The sequence below is a fragment of the Haemaphysalis longicornis genome, unplaced genomic scaffold (genome assembly GCF_048455015.1).
Source record: "Haemaphysalis longicornis isolate Haplotype H1 unplaced genomic scaffold, Haemaphysalis longicornis Haplotype H1 scaffold_2, whole genome shotgun sequence".
Taxonomy (NCBI): Eukaryota; Metazoa; Arthropoda; class Arachnida; order Ixodida; family Ixodidae; genus Haemaphysalis; species Haemaphysalis longicornis.
In genome coordinates, this window is record NW_027526295.1 from 14,746,225 (window position 1) to 14,765,016 (window position 18,792).

The 18,792-nt window shown below is 50.3% G+C and overlaps 1 protein-coding gene across 6 annotated transcripts in view; it reads left to right on the forward strand.

Annotated features, from left to right (window-relative positions):
- LOC144168766 (DNA-dependent protein kinase catalytic subunit-like) overlaps positions 1-18,792 on the forward strand; it is a 477,503-nt gene that overhangs the window by 49,505 nt on the left and 409,206 nt on the right. For all 6 annotated transcript variants that reach the window (XM_077697734.1, XM_077697729.1, XM_077697730.1 and 3 more), the window contains exon 15: positions 13,186-13,358. In XM_077697734.1, the coding sequence (XP_077553860.1) occupies positions 13,186-13,358 (173 nt within the window). The remainder of the gene's footprint in view (positions 1-13,185; positions 13,359-18,792) is intronic.

Here is an 18,792-nt window from a genome sequence, read left to right on the forward strand (position 1 = left end):
GTGAGCCTATGATGGTGCGGGACGGCCTTACGCTGGGCGTCGTAGTCCTTGCTAACTACCGCACCGGCCAGGTGCGGTGGTAACGTCTCTGTAGTACCTTCTTTCACGTTACAGTTTCACAGGATGTGAGCCATCGTGGCTCTGTCCTTCTCACACACCGCACATTCGTCACTGGGATACACCTCCGGGCATACGTGCTTGGCTATCACTGGTGTCCAAACCGCGTGCGCTTGTAGCTGTCGCAGCGTTACCGCTTCTTGCCTGGTGAGCCTATGATGGTGCGGGACGGCCTTACGCTGGGCGTCGTAGTCCTTGCTAACTACCGCACCGGCCAGGTGCGGTGGTAACGTCTCTGTAGTACCTTCTTTCACGTTACAGTTTCACAGGATGTGAGCCATCGTGGCTCTGTCCTTCTCACACACCGCACATACGTCACTGGGATACACCTCCGGGCATACGTGCTTGGCTATCACTGGTGTCCAAACCGCGTGCGCTTGTAGCTGTCGCAGCGTTACCGCTTCTTGCCTGGTGAGCCTATGATGGTGCGGGACGGCCTTACGCTGGGCGTCGTAGTCCTTGCTAACTACCGCACCGGCCAGGTGCGGTGGTAACGTCTCTGTAGTACCTTCTTTCACGTTACAGTTTCACAGGATGTGAGCCATCGTGGCTCTGTCCTTCTCACACACCGCACATTCGTCACTGGGATACACCTCCGGGCATACGTGCTTGGCTATCACTGGTGTCCAAACCGCGTGCGCTTGTAGCTGTCGCAGCGTTACCGCTTCTTGCCTGGTGAGCCTATGATGGTGCGGGACGGCCTTACGCTGGGCGTCGTAGTCCTTGCTAACTACCGCACCGGCCAGGTGCGGTGGTAACGTCTCTGTAGTACCTTCTTTCACGTTACAGTTTCACAGGATGTGAGCCATCGTGGCTCTGTCCTTCTCACACACCGCACATACGTCACTGGGATACACCTCCGGGCATACGTGCTTGGCTATCACTGGTGTCCAAACCGCGTGCGCTTGTAGCTGTCGCAGCGTTACCGCTTCTTGCCTGGTGAGCTTATGATGGTGCGGCGGAAACACCCACCTGCTATCCCGATACCATTCCAGAGTGTCTTTGAACAAGGTGAGCGGTATCACCTCGTCGTCGTCTGTCCCTATAGGTCGGGGGTCCGAACTTACGCCGCGACTGGTGAGCGCGCGCGCCGCTCGGTCCGCCTCCTCGTTGCGGTTCTCGCCCGTGCTGACCGGGCCGACGTGTGCCGGGAACCACTTCACCGTCACCGGCAGCCGCCTGGATTGTAGGGCCCCGCACACCCTCACTGCGCTGGGGGACACGTTGTCTGTAGCGTAGTTCATGATCACCGTTCGCGAATCACTAATCACTGTAGAGCACTTCGGGTTCACAAGCGCCAGCGCAATGGCCAGCTCCTCGGCCTGATCCGAGCTCCGCGCCCGAACGCTGCCCGCCGTGTACATCTCCCCGGAGGTAGCCATGACCACGACCGCTGCGTACGTGCCCGGCCGGTCTGGATACTTGGCCACGTCCACGTAGTAGGCGCCGGTGTCCGACGCATGCGTCGCCATGAGAGCTTTTGCCCTCGCGAGCCTTCGTTCTTGGTTGACGTCGGGATGCATGTGCTTCGGGATCGGCGGCACCTGCAGTTGGCGGAGCAACCCGCTTGGCAGCGATGCCCGACTCCCTTCCCCTTGCAACCCCTGTCCGCGATAGCCTATCCTTTTCAGTATTGAGCGTCCTGTCCTCGTCTGCGCTAATCTCGCTAGCTGCGCTGTGCGCTGAGCTTCGGCGATTTCGTCTAACCTATTGTGCACCCGTAGCTCCAGGAGTCTTTCCGTGCTCGTGTGCGTATACAGCCCTAGCGCTGCCTTGTACGCTTTGCGTATTATCGCGTTTAACTTCTGGTGCTTCGCCGCCTTCCAGTCGTGAAACGCCGCAACGTAAGCCACGTGGCTGACCGCAAACGACTGCACGAGCCTGAGGATACTTGCCTCCTTCATGCCCGCCTGCCGGGTGGACACCTTCCTGATGAGCTGGATGGCCGTCGCCACTTTGGTATCCAGATTCTTGATCGTAAGTCCGTTGTGTCTGAGTGCGTCAATGTGCACGCCCAGCACTCGTAGTGATTTGACGTGTGGGATGGCCGTCCCGTCCTTCGTCTTCAAGTTGATAACATGAGGGTTCAAGCTAGTTGGTACCCCATAGTGAAAAATTAAAGCGCAACAAAATTAGACAAAAGATGAATGACACAAGGACAAGCGCTACTTCCAACTGGAAATTTTATTTACGAAACAACATATATATACGAAAAGGTGAAAAAATACAAAAAACAAAACTTTTTTTGTATTTTTTCACCTTTTCGTATATATATATTGTTTCGTAAATCAAATTTCCATTTGTATTTTTTCACCTTTTCGTATATATATGTTGTTTCGTAAATAAAATTTCCATTTGGAAGTAGCGCTTGTCCTTGTGTCATTCGTCTTTTGTCCAATTTTGTTGCACTTTAATTTTTCACTTTCAAGTTGATGTCCGGCTCGGTTGCGCCGCTCCTGCTCCTCCTGCGCGGCGGGATGATTAGGAGCGCCGACTTCGCCGGCGAGCACACCAGCCCCGTTCCTCGTAGTTGATCCTCGATCTCGTCGATCGCTCATTGCAACGCAGCCTCAATGTGGCTGTCATTACCTCCCGTCACCCAGAGCGTTATGTCGTCGGCGTAGATGGTATATTTGACGTCCGGGAGGCCTTCGAGTCTCTCGGCCACCCTGATCGTCACCATGTTGAAAAGTATGGGTGATATCACCGACCCCTGCGGTGTACCCATGCTGCCCAGTGTCTTGTTGGGGAGCTCCATGTCCCCGGCCACGATCGTTGTCGTTCGGTCGGTGAGGAAGTCCCTGGTGTATGCAAATGTTCGCCGTCCCATGTTCAGACGGGACACTTGCTCGAGTATTGCCGAATGGTGGACCCGGTCAAACGCACTTTTAAGTCCAAGCCCAGCACTGCTTAAGTGGGAAAATAAGTGTGCACAAACTCAGAAAACGGACAAAAACATGAAACTGAGAAAAACGCAATTGAAAGTTTATTTCTTTGGCAGATTTAGAAATTCTTGCGCAAACAACATAAACTTGATGGGGATATAGTCTGAAATGTCCACATTGAGGTACTAAAACTAGAACGCTCCTGCTGCATAAGTTGCACCCTCATGGTTCTTGCGGGTGGAGTCCTTGGTACAGGCCCGTTTCACCAGGCTGTGGCGATGGGACCTAGCCGCAGCAGTCAGCCTGGCAGACATCTGCCTGATCCTCCGCTGGTCATTTGCACTGCTTAGTCTAACCAGTTCTTCTGAAGGGAAGATTCCCAGTTCTTGGAGAACTTGCTCAAAGCTAGTGTGCTCAAAGCTAGTGTGGCCCCTGTTGAACCACAACACCGTGAGAGCAGTGGCAGTCTCCACTACAGTGAACTGCAGGTTGTACGATACCGTCCTGTGCCAGATGTGCAGTGCTGCTTCGGTCTCCATGGATGAGTAGTCGACATTTTTTTCACACACAGGAGCATGAAAGGCTTGCCACACTTCCTCCTCTTGCTAATCAAGCTTTTGGGGGTGGCTGCAATCTTGACAGTAGTTTGACAGCACCTCAAAATCCAGGCAGAGACCAGTGTCGAGAGAAATGGCAGTGCCAACACAGTTCTGGCTTTTGTGTCCTCGTTTCTGCCAAGTACAATCAAACATCACACTGACGTCAGTCTGACCAGTTTGCAACACAGTTACTTGCCTTGCTTCAGCATGGTCGTCAAAGACGACTTCTGTGGCCACGGCATGAACTTTACTTTCTTGGCAATGTTGTGGAACGTCTTTTGGTGCAGTGGTCTTGGTAGACCACGAATAGCACAAAACCTGCACAGCTGATCGTGTCCGATGCCAACCGTGCGTGCAGCGAGTACCGCTTTTACATTGATGGCGAAACTATCACGGGGACTTCCCCTGCAGAGTTCCGGGTTGCGGCCGATGGCGGCAGCGCGCTGCGACGAGTAGACAGAAGAAACCACTCCTGCAGGGCACTCCACGTTTTTGCAATTCAGTTCCAGTACCGATGCGAGGCCCTTCCGCTTGTTTGCGACCTCAACTACGACGAGTTCGTACTTCTTGCACATCGCGCAGACGGCGCCGCTCACAAGGTCACTCAGACCGTCGACTTCGGAGATAACTGCGCTTGCACCACTCCCGTTGCCGACGTTCTCCCCGCCTTGCTTCTCCGATGCGCTTATAAAGCTGATAGTGTCACTGATAAAACCAGCCTTGCCTAATTGAGCCGCGCTCGCAACGCTTGAAGGCGGGTCGCCGTTAAGCCTCGCCGTGCCGGTCGTGCCGGCGTTGGCCGTGATCGTCGCAAGGCCGTGCCGCTTCCGCTTTCCCTTGTAGGCGTGAAGTCCGGGACTTGCGGCGATGAAAGTCATGCTTCTTATCACCGTTCATGATTAACAACACACGATAAAAAAGATAGCGCGAAGTAGCGAACGGAACGACACGGGCGATGGTGGCTCACAAGCGGCGAGAGCCAATGGCGGTCCCGATTTTGCGTCATGTGATTTAAAAATACCCAGTGGGAGCTCCCAAAACAAGCGGGAAGAAGTACTATTTTTTTATTTTTTACGCGGAGATACGAAGCTGGCGAGCGGTTTGATTGAGAGAAGAAGGCTTTGTCTACCTCTCTGCATTGACTTTTAAATGGAGGCCAGCAGCGCTGCCGTGCAGCAAAAACTCTCCAAGACGGCCGAAATTCGGCTTCATTGCGTGATTTCTAGGCTCACTGCGAGTCATTCAGACACGATTTTCACTAAGTTCTCGTTCGTATTTCATTTTCGTTTTTTTTTACCATGAAAGAGAGATAGTCAAAGATGATAATGCAAGTGAAAACAAAAAAACAACATATTTCGGAAAAATGGCGATTTTTCGACCCGCGTGTCCCCTTAAAGATGGACTGTAATGATAAATTTTGTAAAAATGACACAGGCGAGACAATTTACGACCAAACGGTAAGCTTGTTAAGTTTACAGTGTTTTGTGTGACTGTGACGCTAGCAGGACGTTAGTAATTACACAATTAAAACGGGCTGCGCAATTTCCAGCAGCTGCGGCAGTGATGGCAAGCATGACTGGACCAGGGTCCCAGATGCCAAATGCATATTCTAGCTCAGAGCGTACGAACATTTAGGTATAGTTTGACTGACATGGGCAAAGTTGCGTTGCAAATAGCTGCGCATACGGTTAGCACTATTAGTATCGCATTCAATGTGTATCTGCCACAAAAGGTTGTTAATAATATGGAGCCAAAGATACTTATACGAGTTCACTGACAATAAGGGAATATCATTAAGAAGATGCATGCAAGTGTCAGAAGCTGAAGGATTACTTGACACCTGTATACGTTTACATTTTCAAAGTTCAGTGTTCAACCTCAAGGAGATTACTGAAGCACAGGACGGCGTTCCCTGGTGCTCCAAGGTGTGGGAGGAGACCAGGTTTACCCTGCACTTGGTGCAGGGTAAACCAGTCGGAAAGGTTCGCCAAAGGTTCAGCCAAACTTGGGGCCGCGTTAGGACAGTCGCCGTCCTCGGTGTCTCCAGTTGTTGACGGTGGCACCCGCCGCGGTGGCTCAGTGGCTAAGGCGTTGCGCTGCTGAGCACGAGGTCGCGGGTTCGATTCCCGGCCGCTTTTTCTGATGGAGGCGGCGGCCACTTTTCTGATGGAGGCGAAAAGCAAAAACGCCCGTGTGTACGAGATTTCGGCGCACGTTAAAGATCCGCAGGTGGTCAAAATTAATCCGGAGCCCTCCACTACGGCGCGCCTCATCGCCTACGTTGCGTCGGCGCGTTAAACCCCTACAATCAATCAAATTGACTGTGGCAGTACTTGTAGCTCTGGGCTCAGCTGAGCTGAGTTGCTCAGCTGACTCAGCTGACTCAGCTCAGCTGAGTTGCCAGAGCCAAGGACTGTGGTTGCCCTGCATGACCCACATTGTTGCCCATCGTCCCACTGCAGCGCCATCTGGTGGCAGGGGCGGGCATCCAACTCTGACCCGGACGAAAATCCCTGGCGAACAGCCTGTCTCCCGGTTGTGCTTGCTCCCTCGGCTTGGCTCTGTGATTGTGATGCCTCTTCTGGGCGAGTTGTTTCTGGAGTTTGTAGGTCCGGCCACAGCAGCCCAAACGCAGCCCTGCGCTCCCGTCCCACTAGCAGCTCGGACGTGCAACACCCGGTGACCTCGTGGGGGGCAGACCGATAGGCTAGCAGTGGTCTTGCAATTTGCGCGTGCAGGTCCCCTGGGCCAACTTCTTCTTTTTGCAGCTTTACTTTCCCTGTCTTCCCATTCGCTGCCTTCCCAGCGTCGTTAGGGGCAGCGTGATAGGTCGGCACCAGCGTCCTCTTTGCACCGTTCTTCTTCACAAACGTCCAGTGTGCTTCACTCAGGAACGTGGGGCCGTTGTCCGACACCGCCGTATCTGGGAGGCCGTGGTTCGCAAACGTGGCTGGCATGCATGCAATTGTGCTTCCCACTGATGGCGATGAAACGGGGAACAGCTCAAGTCGTTGTGAGAAAGCATCAGTTGCAATCAAAAAGTACGAATTCCTGTACGGCCCTGCATAGTCCACGTGAGCTCTTGACCAGGCCCCGTTTGGTAGTGGCCTCGGCATCATGGGCACTGGTCTAGGTGGCCGCTGCTGTTGTGGGCAAGCGCAGCACTCTTGCGCCGTAGCCACGATGTCGCTGTCCAATCACGGCCACCACACATGGCTTTGTACGACAGCCTTCGCTTCGCAGACCCCGGCTGGCTCTCGTGCAACAACTTAGGAATGGCCCCTCGAAGGCAGGTGAGCACCACAACACGGTTGCCTCGCAGCACGCAGTTCTGATGCACTCTCATTGAACCGGGACACATACGGCCCCCACTCTGGCACTCTGGTCTCGCATCCGGAACTTGACCAGACCACAGATCCTGTAATACCGTATTTACACGATTGCAGGTCGACCCTTTTTTTTCAAATTTGACAATCCAATGTTGTGGGGTCGACTTAGAATCGAAATCGAACCGTCTGTCGTAGTGACACCAAGAGAAACGAAAAATTGGGGGTGCTATGAGGTGGGGACAGCTTTTCACCCTCGTTCCCGTGGTTATGGTCGAAAGTGTGAACTGCATGGGGCGTTTTCTGCTCGCGAAAATGCTCCGCGCTGACGCTGCCACGAATAAAGGCCCAACCACATGCACCATACTTTTGGCGTTTTCACGCGTCGACGCGTGTCAGCGCGCGTCGCCAAAAATGCCTGGTGACGCGAGCTGACACCAAAGCGACGCCGATGCCAGATATCGCCGTCGACGCAGCGCGAGAGAACATCGGAAAGCGGGCGGCAGCGTCCGGGTTTCCTGTCTTTCTCGTGGTTTGGGGTCATTCCTTTTAGCAGAAAACAATCAATTTCTTTTTTAACTTGCGGTAATCGGTTGCCTTGAGACAAATTGCAAGCTATTTCTGTTCGCGAGTGCTCATCCATTTGTGGCTTGTTGGGCTTTCATCGGGGAGTCCGGGGATCTGCGATAGCTTTGTGTGTGTTAAATAAGGGAGCTCTGGCTACATCGCTTCCAGTATTAGCATATGTGGCTTGTCTGCAAGATCGGTGCGTGACGAGCAAGCGTTGTCAATGCCAGAATTCTATTCCATTTATTCCATTCTATTCGTAGCTACCGTGGCTTGCGCAGGGGAGACCGGGCATGTGCGATAGCTGTTCTTGACTCAAATAAGGGAGCTGTGGCTACATCGCTTGTAGCACTCGCGTTATTGTCCTCGGCTCCAAGATCGGTGCACAAGAAACAAGCGTTACCACTGCTCACATCTCCCAAATACGACCAAACCAAAGCACACCCGGCACTGTTCGTGGGCAGCCTCGGTTAGTATACCGAATTCTCCGAGGCCGCTGCTTCTCCTGGCGCAGTCGAGTGCCGGACTTCTACTTTGCCGGAGTGCCGGACTTCTACTTTGAAAGTCCGTGGTTCAAGTCCGAGCAAAGTCTTGGTGTTTTTTTTTTTCTTTTTTTTTTTTTTTTGCGGTGAGTGTTTGATCAGTTTTTTATTTACGGGGTACAGACTAACGTTACTAGAATAAACTCAGTTTCAAAGCTCCGCTACCCGCCGCGGTGGCTCAGTGGCTAAGGCGTTGCGCTGCTGAGCACGAGGTCGCTGGTTCGATTCCCGCCCGCGGCGGCCGCTTTTCTGATGGAGGCGAAAAGCGAAAACGCCCGTGTGTACGAGATTTCGGCGCACGTTAAAGATCCCCAGGTGGTCAAAATTAATCCGGAGCCCTCCACTACGGCACGCCTCATCGCCTGCGTTGCGTCGGCGTGTTGAACCCTACAATCAATCAATCAAAGCTCCGCCGGAGAGGCACTCCGCGTGGCGGTCGCGAGAACTAGCGGCGCTGCAGTCAAGTCTTGCGCTACTCCCGGCGCGTCGTCTGCATTGGCGGAGGGCGGCCGCTGCAGCCGACCGCAGCGGGCCACCGCGCAGACGTACCGCGGCCACTTTCTAATACTGCTGTTGCTAAACTTAAACGTCTATCATCTTTCCAGTCGACTAGCTTAAACGCCTTCGTCCTTCTAGTCGACGTTACCGCATCACATTTGTGCACTGTTTAAGTGGAAATGCGTTGGGTCGCCTGTATGCACTGATTGGCATGCGCAGCTCATTGGCTAGCTAAGAATCGACGGTCGGCCTATATTTTAACTGTCTACATTGTGTTTAACTTCATGTACGGTAGTTTCTAAGCCAGTTACCCTCCTCAGCGTAGTTTTTATAACTAGTGCACCGTCTTACCTCGACCAAAAACGACCCAACGAGTTTGTGAAAGCAGTGCCTTTATAAGTGCTTTTATCTCCACGTGGCAATAGGACAGTTTTTCTGAATCTCGTCGGTGCAAGGTCCCATCAGCCAGCTTCCGATGTGGAGTTCCTGTGCTCAACTTATACATTCTGCCGGGCTGGTCCCACCTCATCTCTCCTTTGTGCACTCTGTGGTGCATACGCGCACTAGATCACCAAAGATGAAAGTTCGCTTTACAGTTCAGACGCTCAGCTCATCTGTGACAAACGCACTCGAATTTTGTGAGTTCACATTAAAGCTTGAATCCACAATTTAAAGGTTCTCATCATACGCCTGAATTCACAAGGATCTTTGACCGCCATTTTGATGTCTTGAACTCAAGAAATCCGTTCAGCTGGTCATACAAGACTCCTCTCCGAAAGGCGAATCAGTCTTCAATGAGGACTTTTTTTTTAAAAAGGCTGAATTGTACATAAAATGACACAAGGATGCACAAGAAAAACCAGTGTTTGAGGGCCTCAAGAACACTGTATTTGCAGGACTCCTTATATGTATGCTCAGCACCTTTTGATGGGTTTGTGGCGACGGGAAGCTGCCGAATTCGCTCACGCTCAAGATGTCTCGATACCACACCGAAACATTTTTTGGTTGCGTAAAAAGGAAAGGGCGGCTAAAACAACAGCCCTACTGCCTGTCAATTTACAGCTGTCTACAAGCGTCTTTTTATTAGAACAGAAGTTGCATCATCAGATACTGGAAACTCCTCTCGCGATATTGTGACTGATCTCTGCCCCTCTGGTGATGAAAACCTTGTTGAAACGCCATAGAATATCAAAGCTGCGTTCAAGTTTCGGTTTCATTAGGCAAGCCGCAGTGCCATTGACATCTTGCAGGGTTCGCACAGGCCCTTGAAAACCTTGAAAACCCTTGAATTCAGAAGTGTTAATTTCAAGGCCTGGAAAGTCCTGGAATTTTTAAAGGGTCCTTGAAAACCCTTGATTTTTCTGGAGAGAACCAATGGCCCTGTCTTTTCACAAGAATTTAAAGTGTTTGTCATGAAGTTTGGGTGCTAAAAATGTAAAGAAACATTGTAAGAATCAAGTTCCACTGTATTGCGTGAAATTACGAGTTCGGTGGATTCTCATTATTACGAGGAAACATTGGCAGCAGCACTCCTCAATAGAACCCATGTCACGATGCAATCCAGTGAAAGCCGGCTTCTGTTCTCCATCTTGCATGTTCCATCTAGTCTGGACGGCCGCTCATTGCATGTTTGCTGTGCCTCATACGCTCCATCTGCGTTTGCTTTTACGATCAAATGGTTGACGTGTACACAGTTCATCCTGCCTTGCAGCAACACTTGCTGAGTTAATTTCAGCTGATACTCTTGCTGACAAAGCAGGAGATGCAGGCAACATTAACGAAGTTTTGAAATCAAACAGCCTGAGCAAAACACCAAGAAAAAAGAAAAACCTCTAAATACCAACTATGAAATAAAAAATAAAACTGGGGAGCATTCATGAACCCATTAGTGCCTATCTAAATGTGCACTAATGTGCTTAGGTATTGGGCAATAGTTAAAATGTTGCATTGTTTTGAAAAAGTTATAAATAATCCCAGATGAAACATAAGACGGGGACCTTGAAAATCTGTTTTCTGGTCCTGGAAAGTCCTTGAAGACCCTTTTTACTTGTGAAGCCCGTACGAACCTTGTCTTGACTAGATGTGGAGTCAAGACAAGCTAAGTCACATTCAGAGCGTTGTCGTAGCCTTCTTACACGCACATGTTTGTCAAGGTAGTCGAGGCTCCTGTTCCATTGTTTCAAACAATGAAACGGTAACGAAACAACTTGTTTCGTTACCGTGTGATGCGTAGGCAGTGAGCAGGTGCTGATTGCACTCCGCTCTTCATTGGGCATCAGTTGCTTCAATCAGTCAAGTGGCCTGGCAAATGCGTCTAATAGAACTTTTTTCTGAAGGTCCCGCCAGGCCCGGAAGCTCAGTGACACCTGACAGCTATTCGAATTCGCTTCGAAAGTATTTGGCCCCAAGGATTGTTCGCTTCGAGCTAAAGTATTACTATTCGCACGAGCCTATTGTTGAACTCTTCTATCTTCCCGATGATCAGCATGCCTGCTGTCGCGTCACCGTTCACTCGAAGCATTTTTCCTTGACGCCAGTTGTGGTGACCGGTCCCGTGAACATAGTGCGCCGCAGTGAGGACACAGAAGCCCCTGTTGGGGGCGTAGGCACACTGGCCTCAGAGGTCACGCGCTGTAGTTGCGGCCTCTCGTGGGTGTTCGTGGGAATTCATCCGCTTGGTGTGGTGCCAGTCACCGCAGTTGCGGGGCTCGGTTTCACGGGCCATTCACAACACCAGAAAGGCACGTTACTTAGGTCATTCTGAGGTTTGATAGAATCAGTTGTTCTAGGGTAGAGCACACAATCGTCAGTAAATGGTTGAAGATGGAGCACGATTGAGAAAGTCATTAATGTAATTAAAAACAAACAAAGTACAAACACGGACCTGCCTGATGTTACGGCAGAGTCACTGGATGAGCATTTGTTGGCAGTGACACATTGTGACCTGCTAGAAATAAGGATTTAATTCATCCAAGCACGTTAAGGTCAGTGTTCTTTTGCGATAGTTTAATGAGAAGCACTTAATGAGAAACAGCAGTATTAAAATCAAGGAAATCACCTTTGGCAAACAGATTGTTATTAGAAGATACAAGTTGGGTTTCACATGAAAATTTCTCCTTAATTAAGCTGGGACAGGAGGGATGAAAAAAAATTTTTCAGCAAAGTCGATCAGACGAGGGTTCCAGTAAATGCTTATTAGGGATATGGGCATCATAAGCACGCAATTTTTTGCCTGATGCGGGCTAACTGACGTATACAGTGAAACCCGTTTATAGCGAACTGTAATATGCACCGCGATTAGTTCGATATATCCAATAGTTTGATATAGCCAAACCCGCCTATGACGAGCTTATTGTTACGAGTTCGCAATCCGCGGGAGCCTCCCGCCCCTCTCACCAACTCCGCCGTCCGTGTATGCAGAAACGAACACAGTACAGTAGCCATTACCATATAAAATAATCTATTTATTGCAAGTAATAAAGCTACCTTCCGCCTTAACTGCCCACGTTGCAAAAAAAAAGGTGATTTTTGTTTTCACCTTCGTTTTGGCGGCTTCAACTAGCATAGCATTCTCTACACGAAACATTGTTTGCACCAGTTCGAGTCCGCGTCTTCAAAAATCTAAGAAGCATTGGCGGAGCACATCGACTGCCGAAAGCGCTTCATTATAAATGTCGGACGGATTTCACTCGCGACATCATCGGGAACGTTGGCGAGCTCTTCCCACAGTTTAACGATGCTGCTGTCTTTCTGAACTCGCTGACAGGGCGGGTTCCGTCGCGAGTCCCGCGCGTCCGAAACAGTTACGGAAAGTATTGGGCGTCACGTCACTCCGTGCGAGGTGCAATGTCTCAGTCGCAGTTCTTGCTTCGTGGTCGCGGCCAATCCACATCTCAATCGCCGCTCCGAGATTATGCATTTCGGCGGCCATTCTAGGCGCCCAGAGTTCGATATATCGGATGTGAACTTCGTTATAAGGAATACGTTTCCCATGTATTTCCGTAACTGAATTATTTTTGTTCGATATATATCATAATTCGCTCTATCCGGGTTCGTTATAGCCGGGATTGACTGTAGACGGGAACCACCTTTCCGGGCTTCCAATCCGAGGGTAGTGATGAGCAGCGCAATGACTGATGAAACAGCTTAGAGAGGACTGTGGATGAATACACTTGTGCTAATTTCACCATCTCAGAGCAAATTTCATCGGGGCCTGCTGAGGGTGAGATTTCCGAATTCTGAATTGGCTGGGCTGAGTGCACCCAGCGAACAAAAATATGTTCCTTGGGTGGAAAACTGGCATTTGATACAGAGGGCTAAAATGTGGCGGCTGTTTTTTGAAACTCCAAAGAAAGAGCGTTATTTAGAGCCATAACAGGGAACAGGTGGGTGAAGAACTTGTTAGTTGAATAAGTGATTTAATTATATGCGCATTTTATTATGCTCCAAAATTTCCACAGATGTGTTAGAAGAAGAGCAGGCCGTGCAGAATTGGAAAACGTTGTTCCTTTTGCATTGCAAACAGCGGCATTATATTGCTTGTTGTAATGCTACAGTAATGAGACCAACGGCTGGGAAGGTTAGTGATGTCGGCATTGGGGAGGCAAAGGTGTGGGGAAAGTGAGACTGGGGCCCCTTCCTGTACCGGCAGTGTACCAGGGACTGGTGCGCACGTGCTCGCACCCCATCGTGGCCGACGTGGAGGCCAGCGAGGAGGAGGAGGAGGATGGCGGGGCTGCCCCTCCTGGTGGCCGGCTCCGCAAGATCACCTACCGCCACTACAACTTCCTCTGGGGCTTCCTCCTGCGGGCGGTTGCGGTGAAGGTGAGCTCGCTCTGGCATGGGGGAACAGAGAGGTCTTCTTTCTGTTCATCCTGTCCTGTTGAGCGCATCTCTTTCCCATCTGGGGGTGTGATGCCACCGGGGAGGCGCACCGTGGGCCAGGGTTGGACACCTCGCTGTCCCACGTTGTTATTTGTTCCATGTGATAGAACAAGGCTGGGGAATTGCTGGGTGTGGAGGTAAGGTTGTCAGAATAGGTTTGAGAATGTAGATATCCTTAGAGATGAGCACTGGTCTTTTTGAACTTGGCATTGGCTCTCAAGCGATCAGCTGGGAATGCTCTGAGCATGTGGGAATGGTGATTTTGACCTTTGAAAAAGCAAACGATGATTTCCAAGTGTGTAATCGGAACATGCCAAATTATTGTAGGGTGAGGGTGCAGCTTGGAGAGCCCAAAAAGGCAAAAAGCATAAGGCTATAGAAACGGAGGAAGGAAGGCAGTTAAATTGCTCACCTTTCAGCATAGCCGACTATCTGCGCACCAAGGCACCTCAGAGTCTTCCTCGTCACTCGCGCACTGGAAGAGGTGGGCATCCTCGGTGCCGTCCGGGGCATTGGAAGCGCAGCACCTGGGGAACGGGGGCGCCACCGTGGCTTCGGAAGTGGCGGCCCAGGTGCCGGCCGCCCAGCGGGTGAGCATTGGCGGGAACAGCGTCAGGGCCACAGCGTCAGACACCATCCTCCATTCATTGCATTCATTGTACAGCCATCTCACGTGTGACTTGTACCTCGGTCACATGGCGAATGTAATGGCATTTAGAGCAAATGTCATTTGCTCTAAATGTCATTAGTTCGGTGCTGCACGAGAATGCTGAATGACATTTGAGGCGAATGGCATTTAGCGGCTGTGTTCTGGAAGCTCATTTAGCGGCCAAATGAGTAGCCTTGACAGCAGCGCTGCATCACTAGGCAAGAAAGCGCAGTGATAAACCAAAGCATGCTGTTTCTAAAAACTGGGAGTAAATCTATATTTTCCACTTCATAATGTTTTTCAAATAGAGAAATACAGACAAGCACCTAAAAAGAAAAAAATCTTGTTTCCAATGCACGTGCTACCCTGATACAGATTATTTGCAGACTTGTCTCAGTTTGTGATGTCTACTTTCTTCCTTTTCATTAAAAAAATAAGTATCTGTTGAAGTATCTGTTTCAAAAAGCTATTATGTATGAGAACATTTCTAGATGCACTTGAAGCATAATTTTGAAATTTTGTGAGCTTGCTAATCATGACCGCTATCACTATCAAATGACATTTATTTTGCCGTGTTGGGGCCAAACCGAATGTCATTAACAGCTACTGCAATTCACTTTGAATGACATTAGATTTGCCATGTGACAGGGGTATTGAAGGGCTTGTTAAGGCACATGCTGAGCGACTGTGGTAGGCTTGCCGTGCCCCTCGGGATGGCGACTGTCCATCTGTCCGCCAACTTCTTCACGCCTTTCGTGAGGTGCCGTGGGAGGCGTCCAGGACCAGCATTGACCTCCGGGCGAGCGGTCTCTGGCACCACACCAACGTTATCCAGTCGAGAAAAAGCTCTTCCGTCATCCATCCTGGCAGAGAATGGGGACGTTCTGCGGGAACAGCTCCTTCTTCGGCACAGTCGTTCTGTTCAGAAGGATGACGAAAGGGGGCAACTCCTGCCTGTCGGGGGTGCATGCGGCTATCCCTGCTGGTTGTGCTAGCGTCGTGGTTGTCACTGCCTGTAGTGCGCAGGCTCACCTTTTGGTGAATCGTCTGGGCTGATGGCATGTCAGCGTTGCCAATCTGCCTGGCCGAGTTGCAAGTCATGGCCCAGGGGCATATCACCTTCCACCTTCGCCCTCTGCACGCACTTCTGCACCGAGCCCCGGCTGGCTTTGCACGATGTCCGCAGTGACGATTCTCTTCTTGACGAAGGCGCTTGTTTCACTTCGGGAAACGCCCCCTTTCGCGAGGCCTTCTCGTCGCTGTGCAGGCCAGGAGCGACATCTGTTTTCGACCCGCCGCACAGCTCCCAGTGACTTCTGCCTCCTCCGTGACTTTTCTTTGAAGGCGGTGTCACAGTGGCAACGATGACTCGCCATTGTGCCGGTCCCTCAAGTAAGACACAAGCGCTGAGAAAGGAAGCCTTGCAGCCCTCCACAAAAAATGCAAAATGATGTCCCGACTTGCTTAAAGCTTTGCGGCTGCTACTGGCGGGAAGCAGCTACTGCTGGCTCAGCTCGTTGACATGGTCGGACGCATCTGCTGCATTGCGAGATATTCAGTACGCTCGCAGCTAGCAAAACTCGGCAGTTACTATATCTGCAACCTGCATTTGTGTGAAATTTTGTTAGTTGAATTCTGAAATCTGTTCGTTCCATTTCCAACAGTGTTGTCTTGCCCTTTTGCAAGCGTGGAATTGGTTGAAAGACGGAAATCAAAACTGTTACACCAAAACCGCAATATTGCTGTACTAAGCTTCGAATATAAAACGAAGTATGACTGAGACTACGCATATTCGAAAAAACGCTTGCCATTTGAATGTTTTTTTAATTTTATTTTTTCATACTCATACTATTGGTTGCTGAGGCTGATACAGGGTGGGGTTACAGGATTGTGCACGCTTGGGGCTGCGCACAAGCTGCACACCCAAGTGATGTGCAAACAGGGCAATAAAATACTGGCTAGTGATACGAAAATTATGATAAGTTGTACACATTTACATAGGTATATACAGTCTGCGCTTGTTACAGCGGATCTGATGACAATGGACTTCCGGTTACAAGAGACCATTTCTGTTGCTTTGTTTGGTCCCCATGCATTTTAAGTAGAATCCACTCCACTCATAACGGAACCAGCCATAGCAGACTATTGGCTACAAGAGACTAAATTCTGGGCAGAAATTGTTTTACTAAATGTTAATAGTGGACTTTCACAGTGCCAGCACCTGATATGCTGTTGTTTTGTTAATTTTCGCACGAAAACAACTATGTCTGGCAGAATTGCTGGCGTAGAACGGGTCATTGGCGTAGCCAAGTCAAGCCAGTGCCAGTAGCTTTTTTTTGGCGACCAGTGGCAGGGTAGCTGGTTTCACTGCCTAATAAACTAAGCATACTTAACGCTGTCAAACTTAGTGAAAAATAGGCCGCCATCGCCAGAAGTACGGGCCTGTCTCAGCAGACAGTCGGCTCGGCCGTCAAGGGCAAGGACCCTGCCAAAAAACACGACTTTGGTGAGATTGAAGAACAGTGCTGTGTGACTTTGCGAGTTGGTGTGGGGACGATGCCAAAGCGGCGGTGCCGGGAGGGGGGGTTGGGAAGGAAGCTGCCAAAATCGCTCTCCTCCTCCTCTCGTTTTCTCATAAATGACTTGACTCGTTTTCTGAGGGGTGAAAAGAATGCGGGGTGCATCGCGGCTCGTGACGCATAGTGGCGGTGCAGAGAGCCAGGGGCAGCTCGCATTTCTGGATTCAGTTGTTGTATACCAAGTTATTGTGATAAGCGATTTTATTTTCTCATAGAACGCATACAAGAGCGGGAGGTGCTATACCGTATTTTCTGGTCTATAAGTCGCACCCCCTCAAAATGACAGTATTTCCAAAAAAAAAAAAAAAAACGTATATACCGTATAAACCGGAATATAGGTCGAGTTCTTTTCCAAAAAATCCCGCACAAAAGTCACCCCTCGTCTTATATAGCGGTCATTGGCAGAATGTAAATCGTTGTCTGGCAACAATGTGCAAGCGCAGTCCGTCGCCATTGCCATTCGTGTCGGACTGCTCTCTCGCACTATCAGGCTTTTATTTGATTTCGCTTTTCTCTAGTTTTTCGTCTTTTACTCGTCTATTACGCGTGCGTGCATACATTTCTGTACGTCTCTGTTCCGAGATGAGTGGCGGCAGTTGACGCCAGTTCACCGTGGCGTTTAAGCTGACGGCGATTGAGTCACCGAGCAGAATGGGAATATGGCGGCGCAACGCCAGTTAGGCGTTTCGGAGAAAAGTGTGCGGTACTGGCGGAGCCAAAAAGCCAAGCTGTGCCCGTGCAAACCCCGAAACTGATCGTTCCGTGGACGTCAAGCGGTCCACCCCGAGTTGGAGAACAAAGTGGCGGACTTCGTCCGGGAACTTCGCTCACGATCGCTCCGGAGGCCATGCGCGGACCGGCTCCGCGAACTGTACAATGAGTGGATAGCCGGCGACAACAAAAAGACCTATACGGGCCGGTTGCGACCGTGTCAAGCTGGTTGTCCTCCTCTTGGCAGTCGCTGCCCGACGACATGGTTACACGAGCGTTCAGGAAGTGCTTCATCAGCAACGCGCCTAATGGCATGGAAGATGACTGCGAAGCAGTCATCCTTGGACGACTCTGAGAGCTCGGACGAGTGACTTCGGCAGGCATAGTGAGTGTCAGTGACAGACGGTCGTCGAAAATAAATATAGACATTGTGAGTGCGCTTCTGTGCCGAATTATTTTTTTTGTCAACTTTTCCCACCTCAGGGTAGGGGGTCGACCTATATTCCCACTCGACCTATAATGCGGTTTATACGGTAAGTCGCACCGGTGTATAAGACGCACCGGTGTATAAGACGCACTTGTTGATTAGGTAAACTCATGGTGAATGAAATCGTTAGAAAGTGCGGCGAAAGTACATGGTTGCGGCGGCCGCCGCCAATGAACGCATCCCCCGGTAAGGAGGGCTAGACATGTGCATCTACCGTTCAAAGTCTAGACGGAACAAACTTCTCTAAAATGGTTTATTGATGCACACAGATGGCATGTACTTACAGACAGTGTTTAGGCAAAACTGTCGAAGTCTTCTTCCTCCGACTCGCTAACAAAGAATTCAGCAACTTCAAGTGGGAGTTCCGCCGGCGCATTGCTGTTGTCCTCCGACTCACTGATGTCTTCTTCGCCAACCTCATAACCACTCACAGACCGGATCACTCCGGCCTTTATGAACCCGGCTACAACTTTTTTTGTAGAAATATTCCCAAGAGTCGGAGACCCATTTGGCCACCTCTCCAAACGTCGCGCGTCTCTTGTGTGCTGTCGTAAATCAGCGCAATAAAGGTGTCATGGCGGACGGAAGTGATGCGGCCGGAAGCGGAAGCTGTCATTTTAAAAATTAGCATCATGTTTACCTCCATCAGAGTAGCTCTCTGTAATAATTTATCAGCTGCATTTTCTTTTTGCAACCCAGTTTGGTGTTACTTTGAAATTATAACTGTAGTTACTACGCATAGCAGAAAGTGGCGCGCAGTTGTCGCAGGCCATTATCATTGTTTTTGACTAGAAAAAGCTGTAAATTCTTTTGTTTAACGTCCCAAGGGGACGTATGAGCTATGAGAAACGCCATAGCGGTGGTCTTTGGATTTATTTAGACCATAGGGCTGTCTCTTAACGTGCGCTGGCCACGCGCGGCCGTCGCGGAACGAATTTATTCCATACA